The sequence below is a fragment of the Megalopta genalis genome, chromosome 3 (genome assembly GCF_051020955.1).
Source record: "Megalopta genalis isolate 19385.01 chromosome 3, iyMegGena1_principal, whole genome shotgun sequence".
In the NCBI taxonomy this organism is placed as follows: Eukaryota; Metazoa; Arthropoda; class Insecta; order Hymenoptera; family Halictidae; genus Megalopta; species Megalopta genalis.
The window spans coordinates 17,195,972-17,211,905 of record NC_135015.1 but is presented as its reverse complement, the minus strand read 5'-3'; the positions used below and the strand labels follow the sequence as shown (position 1 = coordinate 17,211,905).

At 47.4% G+C, this 15,934-nt stretch overlaps 4 protein-coding genes across 7 annotated transcripts in view; 3 read left to right on the top strand and 1 right to left on the bottom strand.

The window, feature by feature from the left end:
• Positions 1-69: 69 nt before the first annotated feature.
• On the bottom strand, positions 70-3,038 carry LOC117224998 (uncharacterized). The gene is made up of 5 exons (XM_033478265.2): positions 1,844-3,038; positions 1,348-1,764; positions 1,087-1,288; positions 779-1,009; positions 70-715 (listed from the first exon to the last, which is right to left on the bottom strand). Exons 1-5 carry the CDS (start codon positions 2,009-2,011, stop codon positions 114-116), a joined length of 1,620 nt encoding a protein of 539 aa, XP_033334156.2. The 5' UTR covers positions 2,012-3,038; the 3' UTR covers positions 70-113.
• A 225-nt stretch (positions 3,039-3,263) lies between these two features.
• LOC117224999 (maspardin) lies at positions 3,264-6,311 on the top strand. The gene is made up of 8 exons (XM_033478266.2): positions 3,264-3,462; positions 3,673-3,849; positions 4,417-4,551; positions 4,628-4,733; positions 4,841-4,961; positions 5,115-5,223; positions 5,410-5,658; positions 5,727-6,311. Exons 2-8 carry the CDS (start codon positions 3,751-3,753, stop codon positions 5,784-5,786), a joined length of 879 nt encoding a protein of 292 aa, XP_033334157.1. The 5' UTR covers positions 3,264-3,462; positions 3,673-3,750; the 3' UTR covers positions 5,787-6,311.
• A 1,644-nt stretch (positions 6,312-7,955) lies between these two features.
• Positions 7,956-12,064, top strand: LOC117224981 (major facilitator superfamily domain-containing protein 12). 2 transcript variants are annotated; one of them, XM_033478244.2, is made up of 7 exons: positions 7,956-8,579; positions 9,414-9,711; positions 9,770-10,052; positions 10,491-10,605; positions 10,684-11,046; positions 11,472-11,725; positions 11,817-12,064. In XM_033478244.2, the coding sequence occupies exons 2-7, from the start codon at positions 9,525-9,527 to the stop codon at positions 11,935-11,937; spliced, it is 1,323 nt and encodes a 440-aa protein (XP_033334135.1). In that variant the 5' UTR covers positions 7,956-8,579; positions 9,414-9,524; the 3' UTR covers positions 11,938-12,064. The 2 variants fall into 2 exon arrangements, with proteins under 2 accessions (XP_033334135.1, XP_033334134.1); XM_033478243.2 differs by lacking the exon at positions 7,956-8,579 and having other exon boundaries at positions 8,595-9,711.
• A 1,912-nt stretch (positions 12,065-13,976) lies between these two features.
• Positions 13,977-15,934, top strand: part of InR-2 (insulin-like receptor-like) — a 238,848-nt gene continuing 236,890 nt past the window's right edge. The window contains exon 1 of one of the 3 annotated variants that reach the window (XM_076520216.1): positions 13,977-14,868. The gene's annotated coding sequence lies outside the window, so the exon portion shown is untranslated. The remainder of the gene's footprint in view (positions 14,869-15,934) is intronic. The other 2 variants (XM_076520213.1, XM_076520215.1) reach the window with 2 other exon arrangements.

Here is a 15,934-nt window from a genome sequence, read left to right as displayed (position 1 = left end):
CCATCTTGATCGTGTGTGTGTGTGTGTCCCTCCCCCATTCCCTTTCAAGGTGTACAAATGACATAGAAATTTGTAGAAAATTTCAGTTTATATGCAAATACGAAACAATAGAATTACACTGTGTTGTACAAAGTGTCCGGATCAATGAAGTTGAAACACTGTATTCGTGGAAGTATTGTGGATTCTAAGTCTCGTCTCAATTCTGTATGTACACGCAGATACCGATAACCTTTGTTGCAACGATTGCTAACTATCACCACACCGATACCAGCTACCTCGGCGTATCTGAATTGATAATCGTCATCCTCGTATAGGATTTCTGTTTCCATTATATCTGCATCCGATAGTATGTCCGATATTTCTGCGTCCGTTATTTCTGTATCCGTTATATCTGTATCAGTTGATTCTGAATCCGTTAGAGAATCGTCGGAATCTGTTTCGCAGTCTTCGTCTCTCAGGACGTCGATTTTCAATAGAACAGTCTCGGCTGAACGGTCTGGTCGACTGTCGAGAAACATCAACGCGTCGTAAGCGAGACAAGCGCCGTTTTTAACTAGACAAGGTTTTTGATTAATTGAAATAGTCGCCCAATAGTCTTCTTCCGGATAATAAATGTAGAGTTCCGACTTTATTACAAACAATTTTCCATCCATAACGCAGTAATAAGGAACCTGTATGAAATCCTCGGGAATTCTTGCTCCACTGCTCCACGTGCCTGAAAGATTATATGATTGAAGTGATCGTGGATCTTTTAAAATTCTATTTGACCGTTCTTCACCTCTATGAGTATCTAAAATATCCACGGTAAACAACTTCAATCTGTGTCTCCCTACTCCACCTACGATTACCAATTTATGGTCCATAAATGCAACGATCATATGTCTTCTTGGCACTGGCAATTTTGCATAATAGTACCACTTCTTGGATATTAGACAGTACCTCCAAATGTAATTATTAAATTTTCCAGTACCTATACCCATCTCGCCACCCACAGTGTATATACTGAAACCTAAGAAAATGTTTTCAACAAGTACTGTCTTCATTACGCAAAGGAATAACTGAAATGTGGAATAAGGAGATCTATACCTCTACCAGTTACTTGCATTCCACTCATCCATCTCTCTGAAAGTAGATCGTTTCTTAATTGCATAAATTTAGAGAAATTGGTACCATCCCAAGTGTATAAACATGCATCTGTGCTAGGAACTTTTGACGTGCTACTCTGAACGTATCCAACTGTGGCTTGAATGAATCTAGGATGTCTCTCCTCTGCCACATGTGGAATATGCTAAAATTAAGAGTTTAAAGTTTGCTACGGACACAAGATTTCAGCAGAATGCTAATTACCTCATGACACCATAGCCATTCTTTTCTGATCAATTTCAGATATTCGACGGATGCTGTTACGTTAACATTTTGCAACAGATTAAGAAAGCTATCTGTAGGTAGATCAACAAGAGAAATCGGAGGAAGTTCTTCGAAACGTTCTAAACATACAGACAGACAGATATCTTGTAATTCTTTTATACACAACTCTTGTGTCAATAACCAAATATCAACTACTTTCTCTGGAACCAGCCAGAACAAAATTATAATATCTATAATATCGTTTTTCAATTCATCAACCGTAAATAGTACGCTCAGTTGCAACAAATATATTAAATCCGTGAAGTTATCTCCCATAAACTTTGTCATGGATTGCTTTATGGAATGGCAATGAAAATCTTCACATTCATCATCGTCGTGAATCCATTCGACGAAACTCTAAAATTTCAAAAAATTATCTTTACCACACAAGGACCAGATATACTTATTTTATTAACTCGAGAACAGTAAAGACAACCTTCAAAATAAACAGGGAGATATCGTAATTTATTGTGTGCTCCTTGCTGTTGGAATCATTAAAATTACCCGAAAAAAGAGAAGCGAAATAACGACTTTTAGTCGCAAGTTTCTCTTTGTTCGCTTCGATACGATGATCGTTGAGGATCAACACTAAGTTTCCCTCCATTGTGATTTATTCTTCTCTATATTAATCCCTTTATCTTTCAACAATATGGCACAACTTTGATGTAGGGTCGGATGATACAGTAATTAGACCTATTCCTGCACGCTTTTTTTACTCCATAAGCTGGCGCGAACATTCCCGCCATTTTACTGCGCATCCAATCCACAGTGGATCCTGCCTCGGCAGTGAATAGTCAGCCATTCAGAGCAAAGAAAATTTTTATACCGACCCTCGCTAACGGAACAAGCCGAGGCCCGAAGGTGTGCAGATTCCAGGACCGTCAAATTTTCAGTCGGAAGGATGGAATGAATTTGTTAAAAGCACGGGCCTAAAAAGCGGAGCCTAGTTGCGGGAGGTTGAAGAAAAATATGAAGATTCTCCTGAAGAGTTTTGTGCCCTTGGTTTCGTTTTGTATACCCTTATCTTAACCTAATCAATGTTTCTAGGTTATCCCGCATTGTTTATATTGCGGGCGATTGCAGCACCTCTGGTGGATAAAAAATTAATCACCGTTCGATGTCCATACAGCGCCAATTAGTGTAGCAGCAAGACCATCGAACTGTTAGCTCAAATCTACAGTCAATAATGTAGCTAACAGATTGAGCGTTTTGCCACTACCCGAATTGGCGCTGTACGGACATCGAACTGAGCTTTACTTTTTTTCCCCAAGAGGCGTCACAGTCACACTCATCTGCATAATGCAAATTCCCCTAAAAACATTAATTTCAGCAAAATTAAGCCATGACAAACTAAACTAAGCATACGGAATTGTTCAGGAGAATCTACTGTGTCATTATTGTATACAAAAACGAATAACAACAATGCGTGACATAATAAATTGCTCTTCGAAGTTTCCTTAATTTTTATGTTAACCAATTATATTTTGCGTTGTTGTCCCTTGGTTTCCTTACGTGACATCGATGCAACAGATTCTTTCGAACAGTTCTGTGCATTCTATTTGGCTTTTTAGGCTCCGATTTTGCCAAAATTAATGTTTCAGGCGATTCCGTATCGTGTACATGTGAATCACTAACCAAACTTTTGGATGGCAGTAGTTCGAACGTTGTACCTGTGGTACAAGCAACAAAGCGGTGTTAGCATTGTGACGAGTCCAGTGTCATCGTGATTCGTCCACGGATCCCCTAAGTCTGTGGAACATTTGCGCAGACGCAGTATCATCGTCGAGCACGATGCAACCGAGTTGGTCGTGCGCGAGAAAGAGACAGAAAGATGGCTGGCAACTATGAGGATGTTCGAAAGGGGGTGTAAACTACTTGACGCTGCGTCGGTATTCTTTCACACGGAGCGGTGTTGTTAACGTGATGTGACCTTTCGAATTGTCAACGAAAGACTCGGTTGTTCGTCGAACAAAAAACATCCTGAGAGCAACGGAAATGATCGTCCCGCGCGTCAGTACAGACAACAACGTCCAGAGTATAACCTGGTCTTGAGAGGTAGCTATATTTTCATACTGATCAGGCAACTGGCTCGCTATTAAGCCAATTTGCGAACAAAGAACTGGCTTATCGAGCTCACAAGCTGTTGTCACTATATTTATTTCGTGCATTTACCTACGATAATCTTGATTTCGAACTCTTGTTATCTGTGGCCTCCATTGCTCTCTCTCTTTCTCTCTCTCTCTCCACCGTTGTCTGCGATTCCAGATATCGGTAACACTGAATCGCGGTAGTTCAGTGACGATAAATAAGCAGCGTGATCAACAGTCAGCAGAAAGCGGAAAAATGTCGTGTTCGAGCGAGCTGTCTCGATCGCAGGAATACCTCAGCTTCCGCAGCTCCGTCCCGCTGAGGAAAATCGTCGTCGATTCCGACGGCACCAAGGTAACGTAGCTCTCCGATTTCAAACGATTTCGTCCGTTGATGCTCTTGAAATTTGAAAGATCGTCGATCGTCTCGGCGGCGGGATCGTCCGTCGAGAATCGAAACTCGCAGCCACCGTTAATAACATCAATACTATCGATAACGCATTGATCGAATGCAATTGAAATATTTCGAAAGATAAAATATTTACGAGACCGGGTAACATAATAAACACGGCGTAGAGTTAACTGGAGGGGAAATAATCGATTCGAATTGCGATCAGATGCAAATGAATCTCTTTGTCGAGGTTGTGATTAAATCCATAGCGAAGTGCCGCAGATGTTTTGGATTACGCGTGCCAGCCGCGATGCGAAGATTAATAATGAAATAATCGTGTCGAAGAAAACATTGGTTAAAGAGTATAATGCGCTTTTATTGAATCGTGTTTCGTACTCTCCCGCGTTCCGGTTCGTGACCCGGAACAGGAACAGCGCAATCGATACCATCCGGCACACGATTTGAAAGGAAGTCAATGCACTCTTGGCAATGCAATTATTTAATTGTTTTGTTTTTTGTTTTTTTTTGCAGGGTTGGAAGGTGTACGACTCCAGCCCGAAGACAATAAAATGTCCGTTGGTATGTCTTCCACCGGTCAGCGGAACCGCGGACGTATTTTTTAAACAAATATTGGGTTTGGCGGCCAGAGGATATCGCATCATATCGGCAAGCAATTTAAATGGTTGGAATGTATTTTATTTCGGTAAAACGTCGATATTTATTTGTGAAAATTTAATTTTAGGCAGAGCCACCGGTTTACTGGAACGTGAAGGAATGGTGCGACGGTTTCAGAAAGCTTTTAGACTACATGGAATTGGACAAGGTGCACCTGTTCGGCGCTTCGTTAGGTCAGGATGTTCTCGATGAATCACTATGTTTTGAGAATCAGACTGCACATGTTAAAAAATTAAAAAAAATATCGCGTTGTTTAAAGCTTACGAATTTTGCGTTGCAGGTGGTTTTCTCGCACAGAAGTTCACCGAGTTTAATGCTCATTGTCCTAGAGTAGCCTCGTTGATACTTTGTAACACATTTACCGATACGACGGTGTTCAATTACAACGATTCCGCGGCGGTGTAAGTATAGATGTCGGTTTCCCATGTAATTAGAGATCGGAGAATTCGTTGTTTCATCACCGGATTCGCGATAAGTGAACTAATAACAGAACGCGATACGTTATCTGCTCGAATGTTCTGCTCTCTGGTACGCATAATCGATTTGAATCATAGGTTCTGGATCTTGCCGTCGTTGGTGCTGAAGAAAATGCTGATGGGGAACTTTGTGACAGACAGGGTTGACGGCGAAATGGTGGAGGCCATAGACTTCATGGTGGAAAGGGTATTTGTTATCTGACATTGCTACAAATAAAATGAAACGGGTCTTGAACAATACAAAATTGCACGGTGTCATAGAGGGTTGATATGCTAAAAATGAAATTGCTACGTATAAAAATCCGTAACGTATTTTGCATGCATTTCTGTTGCGTTTACCAAAGCACTTGAGACAACACTTCTTTGTATGCAGTTGGAGAGTTTAACGCAGTCCGAGCTGGCATCTCGGCTGACGATGAATTGCACAAACTGCTACGTGCAACCGCAGAAGGTATGCAATCTGCCTATCACGATCATAGACGTTTTCGACGAGTACGCGTTGTCGAACTCCGTGAGGGAAGAGGTGTACAAGTGCTATCCGAACGCGAAACTGGCGCACCTGAAGAGCGGCGGGAATTTTCCGTATTTGAGTCGCTCGGCGGAAGTCAATTTGCATTTACAGGTGAGCCCGTCTAATCAATTATTATCTTCGCGCATCGATCACGTAATCGAGACATTATAAATGCGCAGATCCATCTGAGACAGTTCGAGGGCACGGAATACGCCGCCTCCGAAAAGAAGAAAATATAGCAGAGCAACTCTGTGGAGCAAGAGTGTCTCCATTCCTGCACGGTGAACCTGACTTTTCTCTGGTCGTCGACGGTCGTTGTTAGACAATGATTGCGATAGCAGTCCGGAATCGGTTCCGGCAATATAACCATCGTCGCCCGTACGATACTTACCCGAAGTATTCCATGTATAAAGCAATTAACCTCGCGAGACGCGCGTTCCATTTTTACCGCGACGTTCGATCAAATTTCGTACGGTCATATTTTTGTAAGGGAACGTTTGTCAAAGGCGCTTTCATTCGAAGATCAATCCGGAACACCACGGTGAATCAACGGCGTTGGTGACCACCGTAGCAGTCTCGGACGAATGTGTTCACTCGAGGTAGAAAATTAGGGTCGGACCATACGTCCGCGCAACTCGATTGCGAACCGCGCGTATGCGAATAACATTGGCGGCACCTAGTACGTATTCGATCAATGTCAACGGTACATCTGTTTTCTTAAACCGACTTGTATATACCGAATCGAAATAAACATTTGTAAGAAATGATCCTCGTTCATTCGTAGATTAAGTTTCGGCATCCAGTTTCACGATTAATACCTGAGAACGGCGACGATTCGCAATTACAATCCGGATCGAAGTGAATCGAATACGTCGAGTCGATGAAATACTGGCTTCGCCCGTGGCTGTACCGGTGAACGAACTCGCGAGGAAGTCTACTGTTCGCAAGAACCGCCTAACTGAGAGACCGTACAAGAACTTGCTCGGTATCGATTTCTCTCCGTACACTATTCGCGTTTCTCTCTCCGCGGTCTCAGGTTACAGAGTCTTTCCTGTCTACCTAGGGGATACCTTTACCGTCCACACATGGACACGCCACACGCGTATTAATCACAGCTGTGCACCGGACCGCAGACACTTCTGCTCGCTGCTAAAACTGATTTCTGCGCTTGCGGCCAACTCTGTGCAAATGCGGACTGTCTAACAAAGGTTCGCTCGCGCTTCCGTCTATCACCGCAAAAATTTCGAAACGTTCGGAGGATTGGCCTCATTCATTCTAATCCTTCGAGGACGAATGTCGGCATTGTGACAACAACAGGATCGCGTATCTTGCTGCAAAAGTTGCAAATATATCATCTCATTCTTTATGCAACAACAAAACATCAGGACATAGTGTTCAGATTTCGTATTATTCAACTCTTTGAGAAAAATGTTCTTGATACCTTAAAAAAATTCGCAAAGGGTTGATTTACTTAGACTTTCCACCTTCGCTTTTAATTTAGCATTAATTTCTCTAACAAGATTTTAGATTAACTATATGGACTCTTGGTCGAAAAAAGGTGAAGATTGTACTTTCCATCGACAAAGGGACTACAGAATTTAGACTTTCCACCTTCGCCTTTAATTTAGCATTAATTTCTCTAACAAGATTTTAGATCAACTTTGTGGACTCTTGGTCGAAAAAAGGTGAACATTGTACTTTCCATCGACAAAGGGACTACAGAATTTAGACTTTCCACCTTCGCCTTTAATTTAGCATTAATTTCTCTAACAAGATTTTAGATCAACTATGTGGGCTCTTGGTCGAAAAAAGGTAAAGATTGTACTTTCCATCGACAAAGGGACTACAGAATTTAGACTTTCCACCTTCGCCTTTAATTTAGCATTAATTTCTCTAACAAGATTTTAGATCAACTTTGTGGACTCTTGGTCGAAAAAAGATGAAGATTGTACTTCCCATCGACAAAGGTACTACCGAATTGCGGAAGCAGATCAACAATTCGGGTCTCCGTTGAAACGTAACTCTGCTCCGTGCTCGGAAAGAGTGAAAGTTTGATCGATCCGCTTAATTAGCGACGAGCAGACCCGGCATAACCGACTCGCTTTCGAACAGCAATTCGAAGCGTCGAAAAGCACCGATTCGTAATGCAATAGTTTCGAGACCGTGATCTGGTAGACAGTCGCGATCCGCCGTTTGTTTGCATCGCGATAGCGCGGCCAATAGACAAGCATGATCGGCGACGAAGGAGACGAGGTTCGATCACGGTCCGATTACGGTTCCTTCGGACAGGAGATTTTCCACGAGCGGTCTAGATAAGATTGCGGTTATCTCTTTCCCATTCTAATCGTAGACCGCCGGCGGCGTTCGACCGGCGAAGCGGGAAACGCAGTCGGTTTGAAAGTTCGGTCGGCTCAGTCTTCCAGGTGCAGGGCCGGCGACCGGAGCTCGGCACGCCCGCAAACGGGATGCACCTTGAACGCACGCGATCGCAGCGAAAGATCTCGGACCGTTCGATTCTCGCGGAGCCAGGCCGCGTAAGTGTGGCTCGTGACTTCCGCCGGCAGCGTCTCGGAGGTCGAGCCGATCTCCAGGCGGCTCGTGGTCCTTGGGAATTTTTCGCGATCCCCGCGATTTTTCCGCGGCGATCGAACCGATCGATAGCGACGGCACAGCCGGAAGTGGCAGCGATTAGCAGAAACAAACACTCCGTTCGCGGGAAAGGTGTCGAATTCGATAAACACGGACGCCGCGGGGCGCAACGTTTCCGATGAGTAGTCGCGTTCTAGCCGGCGTCCGATCGATCGGCAGTCGCGTCGGGCCTAATCAGCTTTCCGGACTGTCGCGCGGTTGACCGGCCGCAACACGCCGGAAAGCCTTATACGCGGAAATCTGCCGGCGGGTGAAAGGAAAGCTGCGCGCGACGATTTTCTCGAAAGACAGGCCCGCGGATCGGCGAGCATCGTCCCTTCGCAATCCTTGGCTACCTGTGCTCGTGCCGTTCCCCATGGCCGACCGGATGAACAGTGTGGACGGTGAGTGAAAGAGACACGAACGCGCCCTGAAATTCGTCGACGGCCACGCTCGGCGCCGTTCGATCTGACGCGCGCGTCGAAATCTTTCTTTCCGTTCAGATCGTTGAATTTCGCTGAGCGTTCCGGAATCGGTCGCGCTTCCACGCGACGCAGTTAACGGACGAGTTCTCGGTCGCGCAAAGGTAAACTTCGCGTGGAATCATTTCGGTCCGCGGAAGCGTCGAAGTTGTGTAAGTGTCGGCTCATTTTTTACCGGTTGTCGTCTCGTTATCTGTTCGATGCGCGTCGCGCACGACGCGCGCGCGCGCGCGCGCCAAACTGTCCGCGCGTGATCGTGGAAGCTCGAAAACGCTTTCTTCGCGTTCCGCAAACCGGATACGGAACGCGAGACACAACGCAGCACACACGAAAAGTCACGTAATGTGTTTACACGCATCGCGAGCACACGTCCCGGCGACGTGTTCGCAGGTGTTACGTGTAAAATAATTATCGTACGTGTCCCGTTGGTACATAAATCGCGCGGTTTTAAACAATAACGTCCCGAGTGTAATGACAGTAACTAACGGAGAGGCGTGTGGGAACATTCCGCGGTTCGCGGTGCCACTTAATTCGCGGCTGGCGTCCTAAAGAATCCGATTCGGATGGGAAGCGTCTCGTCCGTTGTTTCCGCGCTTCACGTTCACGCGTACCATTGTATTAATTAACGGCCCATTAGCGAATCAAGCGGCAACTATTAATACCTCAGTGCCGCCGATACATCGCCGCTTCGTCGGGCATCGGTTTAGCCAGCGGAACGTCACGGGAATGACGTCATACCGGCGTTCTACTTCGCAGAACAACGAAGATGAAGAGATCCTCGCACAACCGCAAAGAGTCCGCCTGAAGCAGAGGCTGCTTCAAACATCGTCGAACAACGGGCCACGGTCGTCCGTCGACGTTTTCGAAATGGAGGACGACGCGGAGAGGTCGCCGCTTTTGGAGAGGAAGCTGCGCACCTCTACCAAGCTCGCTTACGCTCTGGGGCACATCTACAACGACCTCACGGCTGCCATGTGGTTCTCCTACACCCTCATCTATTTCCAGAGGGTCGCGCTGCTCGAGCCGATCGCGGCCGGCGCACTTCTGCTGTTGGGTAAATCGAATTCCCGCGGGATAAATTCGTGATCTGTACGCGAGATCTATTATTCAAGGTCAAATCGTGGACGCCTTGATGACGCCGATCTTCGGGATTCTGGTCGATCGATACTGGAAGAAGAAGACCTGGCACGTCGTCGGCTCCGTCCTGGTCATCCTCACGTTTCCCGTGATATTCGGCGGGTTCGTCGAACCGGCCAGCACCGCTGTCATGGTCGTTTACGTGACCAGCATCACCCTCTTCCAAACTGGATGGGCCGCCGTTCAAATTTCCCACCTGTCCATGATCCCCGCGCTGACCAACTCGCAGCTGGCACGAGCTGACTTGACTGCGATAAGGTATAAAAACCTCTGTCGAAAACCCTTTAACCCTCGCAGTACCGGTTCAACGTACAAGCGAAGCCCCATGATTGGGTCCATAAGGACCCATGGCCTTGTATATACGCGCATTTGAATTGTATACAAACATTATCATCATCATCGTTATTATTACTACTATTATTACCATTATTTTTCAATTTCTAAGGAATCTATTTTCAATTTCTATTTTTCAATTTCCGCTATTTTTCAATGTCCGCTATAATTGAACAATACAAGATTATAAAAAAATCGTTGTCGCTCTAATATAAACAAACGGCAAATAACGCCTTGAATTCCGGGCCCGAAAAGACCCGGGCACGGCGCGGCGAGGGTTAAACGCCGCCGAAATTGTTAAAAATCGTTAAATCGTTAAAAATTGTTAAAAATTGTTAAAAATCGGAATTTACGATGGCCCAGGTACTCGGCTCAAGTGGGGGCGGCTGTGATAGCGTTCGTCGTCACGTGGATAGTTCTGCCGACGAACGAGGAAGTCGTGGTCCGGCTCACCCAAGAGGACAGTTACAGGTTTAGGGTGCGTAAAGAGAATTTTCGAAACAGCTCTGTCTATTTAGACGGTCCCCGATTAGCTCGGCGATGCTTGCCTTTCCAGAACATCGTGTTGATGTTGACTCTCATCGGGCTGATCACCAGCGTGCTCTTCCACGTGTTCCTGAAAGGACACCTTTTAGAGAATCCCCAACGGCAGAAAGCAGCAGAGGAATCTCAACGGTTGATCGACAATTCTCCGCAGAGAAGCTCGTGGTTCAATACGACGGTTTTGCTGAGGGTAGCGATGCTGTACGTGGCAAGCAGACTCTTCGTTACTTTGGCCACCGTGTACCTGCCGCTGTACATAGAAGAAGCGGACATCGACGGGAAAGAGGCTTTGGCCACCGTCCCATTGGTCTCCTATGTGTCCTCCTTTGTCGCGGCACTGACGCTGAAATACTTGAACAAATCCTGCGGCACAAAGGTCCGTCTCTCTCTCTCTCTCTCCCTCTCTCCTTTTCTCTCTCTCTCTCTCTCTCTCTATCCTTTTCTCTCTATCCTTTTCTTTCTATCCTTCTCTCTCTCTCTATCCTTTTCTCTCTCTCTCTATCCTTTTCTCTCTCTCTCTCCCCCTCTCTACCCTTCTCTCTCTCTCTATCCTTTTCTCTCTCTCTCTCCCCCTCTCTACCCTTCTCTGTCTCTCTATCCTTTTCTCTCTCTCTCTATCCTTTTCTCTCTCTCTCTATCCTTTTCTCTCTCTCTCTCTTTTTCTATCTTCCTCTCTCTCTCTCTCTCTCTCTCTCTCTCTCTCTCTCTTTGTCTGTCTGTCTGTCTGTATCTCAATGTTCCTAAAAGATGAGACGCGAGCGTCCCTGTTGTCTTACGAAGACCCTGGACATTGCTTTTCAGATGTGCTACTTCTTAGGATCTCTCATCGGACTGTTCTCCGCGCTGATCACGCAGTTCGGCGGCAGCAGCGCGGCGATTATTTACGTGGTCGCGATTCTCATCGGTGCCGGAAGCTCGATCACAATGGTCACGGCGTTGAGCGTCACCGCGGAGATAATTGGCCCGCGAACCGAACGAAGCGCCGTCGTTTATTCCGTCGTGACTTTTCTCGACAAAGTCGTCACGGGATTGGTCGTCATCTTCATCGAGAAATGGTGCGGACGACGATGATCCTTTCCGTTCGAAGTTTCCAAGAATTGATCGTTCATAACGAAGTTTTATTTTTTGATTTCGCCTCTTTTTCAGGAGATGCACGCAACCAGAATTGTGCCCGAATTACAACAGAGACTCCTTGTCGCTGGTCTGTGCCGTTTCCATGTCCCTGGGTCTCGTCACGTTGCTCTCTGTGTCGCGGTGTTTAACATAAGCATATCTCGAGGATCCTATCGTTATCGCCCTGTAACCGTTGACCCATTAAGTAACTCGTATTTTTTGTATTTGTTTACCGCTTCGTCGTCGAGTGAGATAATAAAACTTTTTCAGGAAAATTAAAACCCTTTAACCGCGACAGAGACGTGTCAAGCCTCGAGCAGTCTCTCGTCAATTTCCAGCGAGGATCTCGAGAACCGGAGATTTTATCCTGCGAAAACGAAATCGATCTTGTCAGTGACTTTTTAAGTTACAGTGAAATCTCGATTAACCGGGCGAAACTGTCACAACACAACTTTCAGCCGCCGTTTGATAAATCACATTTCCAGTTTCTTTCCTTCAGGTCTTGATTTACCGGCCCTGTCGAAGCCGGTTAATCGAGGTCCCACTGTTCATCGATTTCTTCCATTGGTCTCCTTCGCTCCGACATAAATCAAATGAATAGAGTGCAAAAGGTCAACGTACAAATCAAGGATTGCCGCGGGGTGAAAGTCGCCAACCCCGTCACAGCAAACAATATTAACCTTTTAGGTACGTCTGAATTCTGCGCGAGGCTATTTCTCTGGACGGCAGAGTCTGATATGTACTGTACAGAGTCTGATACTGTATACACAGAGAGAGTGTCCCGAAAATGTCTCGCAATCCGAAAGTGGCGGGTTCCTCGGGCCATTTGAAGCAACTTTTTTCTTTACAAAAATGTTCTCCGAGGCACCGTTAACGAGTTATTAACGAAAAACAGTGACCAATGAGAGGCGAGCTCAGCTGGCACGAGGCGATCGAGCCAATGAGCGGAACTGGGCTTCGCGCGCTGGTTGGCTGGGCCGCCTCGCGTCAGCCGTACTCGATTCTTACTGGTCACTGTTTTTCGTTAATAACTCGTTAACGGTGCCTCGGAGAACATTTTTGTAAAGGAAGAAGTTGCTTCAAATGATCCGAGGAACCCGCCATTTCCGGATTGCGAGACATTTCTGGGACACCCTGCAGACTGTTGTAAATCGATGCGAAGACAAAAGAAGTGTGAAACAATGCGTATGAAAACGATTATTTGATTCAAACGATGAGCGAGTGAGTTACTAGAGCAAGCCACTATAGTGGCGCGTCGTCCAGAGAGATGACATCCGCGAAAGCCACCATAGTGGCGCGTCGTGCCTAAAAGGTTAAGGCTCTTTACAGCAACGAGCTGTTCTCGCGGTCAACGCTAAAGAGAACTTCGCCGAAGCAGCGTTAAAAATTAACCACAAACAAAAAGACCGCGTGCGCCTGCAGTTTTCGATCGAGAAGTTCCGTGGAGAAGAGAGACCGTGGTTCAAATATTTCGCGCGAGCGTCGCTTGCCATCGGTCGGTATCGCGGCGCACCCGCGCGTCGATAAACGCCGTGACGCTCGGAGATGTCGCGGCATGGTCGTCGACGAGCGGCACACGGAATTTTCCGAGAAACGTGGCGACGTGTGGCGGTGCGAGGGTACGATGACCCGCTCGATTTACTTGTTACGTGGCTGGTCGCGGTTGCGTCGTAGAAGGCGTAAGACGAGATCCGTTGAACGTTGAATCGTACGCATTGCGGCGTCGGCTGTTATGCCTCGCCGGACGATATAGCCCGGCTATCGTATGGAGAGGCAACGTGATAGAGACACGAGCCGGGTTCGCACGAGCAGAAGGGGATGGGAAACGGAACGCAGCGGATCGAGCCGAGCCGAGCAAAGTCGAGCGATGCCGAAGCGAACCGAGCCGAGTCGGGCCGAATCGAGAGAGTCGCTCGCGGAACGCAGGAGACAGAGGGAGCACGAGGTACGACTAGACAGAGAACGGGAGAGAGAAGGAGAGTTGAGAGCGAGAGACGCGCCGACCGAGTAGGTGGCCGGTGTGGGAAGGAAGAGCGCGGAGAAAAACTCATTGAGAGGGAGTAGTTGAGAGAGAGGGAGAGAGAGCGCGGGAGAAAGGAAGAGGGTGAACGGTGGCTGGGCGAGAGGCAGCGGCGGGGCAAGGGAGGGGCGAGTGTTTGCGACGGGGACGGGGGAAAGGCGCCTTGGTGGAGCACGAGGCAACGACAAACGGCGCTGAACGGCGCACACATCGGCTCGTGCGAACATGGCCCGGAAGGTGCGCGCGGGGCTACTGCGCAGAGTCTTGTTTTGCTCGCGGCGGGACGAGGGGCGCACGGAGGCGGACGCGCATTCACGGGGCATGGCGTGGTGCGCGTTCTAGTAAACAAGTTGTGCGCGACCCGTGCGGGGAATCTGCGTCCCCGGAGTGATCGTGATTTTTCTTAACGAACGAGGCGCGATACCGCCGCTCAGAATGAATCGTGCCGTGCACAGGTACGGATAGTTCGCCGGAGAGACTAACTGGCCCCCTGTAACCGTGACGACGCGGCCCGGACGACGTGTCGCGGAATATATTCATCGGGAGCGCGCGGTCACACACAGAGAGACAGAAAGTTCATCGTGCTCTGGTGTCGAACTCTAGCACCGTAGTGCGTGGACCACCTCGTGTGTGCTCTTACCCAGCCCTGTCTATTTCTCTCCTCTCTGTGCGGCCTTCTCTCTCTCTCTACCACTTTCCTCTATCACTTTCTTCCACGTGCGTGTGCATGTGTGTGTTTCTCTGTGAATATTAAAATATATACATATACATATATATGTACATATGTATATGCATCTGTCTGCTGCGCGGTATATATACACACTGATGTACATGTGCTAGTTACGCGCGTGTGCGTGCCCGGAGTACTGTGATCACGCGTGTTTGTATACAAGGAACAAGTGTGTGCTGTTGTTGTTGTTGTTGTTGTTGTTGTTGTTCCGTCTCGACGCCGACGACCGAATTCTCCGCCACGGTTATCGATCGACTCTCGATCGCATCTGCGTCTCGACGTCCAGAACGGGAGCATCCTTCGACGGAGACTGTGTGCCAGGCTACGTTGACTCGGTAAGTCGATTATTTTTTCGAGCTTTCACGGAGCAGTGTCTGACGGAGATGAGAGCAGCGCGCGTTTTCGTTTTCGTCGTCGTCGTCGTTGTTGACGACGTCGCGTGTACGTGAAACGGGTACCTGTACGCGTGCATACACGGCCCGATCGAGAGCCGTCGGCCACACTGTGTCCGACTATTTGTATTTTCGGAGCGGGAGCGTCGACACTGGGATGCCGTCGCTGTCGTCGCCGCCGCCGCCGCGAAATCGAGAAATCGAGAAACGCCGTGCTCTCGATACCCGGTCATCAAGCGATCGAACCTCTCCTCGCTCCACTGTTGTTCTATCGACTCTGTCTCGCTTTATCGCGCGCCCCTCGCGTCGCGAGAAAATGCGCGCCAGAATCGAGCACAGAATTTCGCGGCTGCTTTCCAAAACAACTCGGCTGCCCAGTCACACGATATATCCGTTGTAAACTCTTTAGCGCGCGCTCCGCTCGAAACAATCGACGATGTTGGTTCTGGCAACGATCGCAATTAGGAACACCATTATTTGGAGCGGAGTGCGGTACGTACGTATGTATCGGGTTGTCCGGAAAGTTCGTGCCGATTTCTTAGGAAAATTCAAACGCAGCTCATTTAAATATTGGTATACATTTATTAAATTATATAGGTACCATTCTGTTCGACGAACTTTCTCCATCTTTCATGCAGCTTGAGAATTCCGTCCTTCCAGAATCTCTCAGGTTTTTTGGCAACACATTTGTCGTCCTTGATCTTCAAGGTCGATATTTCCAGCTTCCGCACGATTCTTTCGGCTACAGCATCCTCGCCGTAAACAGCGCGTATCTTATTTGCCGCTTGTGCGGCATCTTTGCCCTTTCGGAAAAAGAAAAGCATTAAATGCCTAATTCTAGGGCGTACAAAACTGATGAAAATTAACGAATCGTAATCATACTTTGGGTTTAGGATTACGAAGGGCTTATTAATGTTTCTGTGAGGCTTAGGAAGTGTAGAAATATTTGTTTGCGTTTAGGTACTTCGGAACTTGTACCTGGGTTTCACAGATTATGGAAATTTTACCC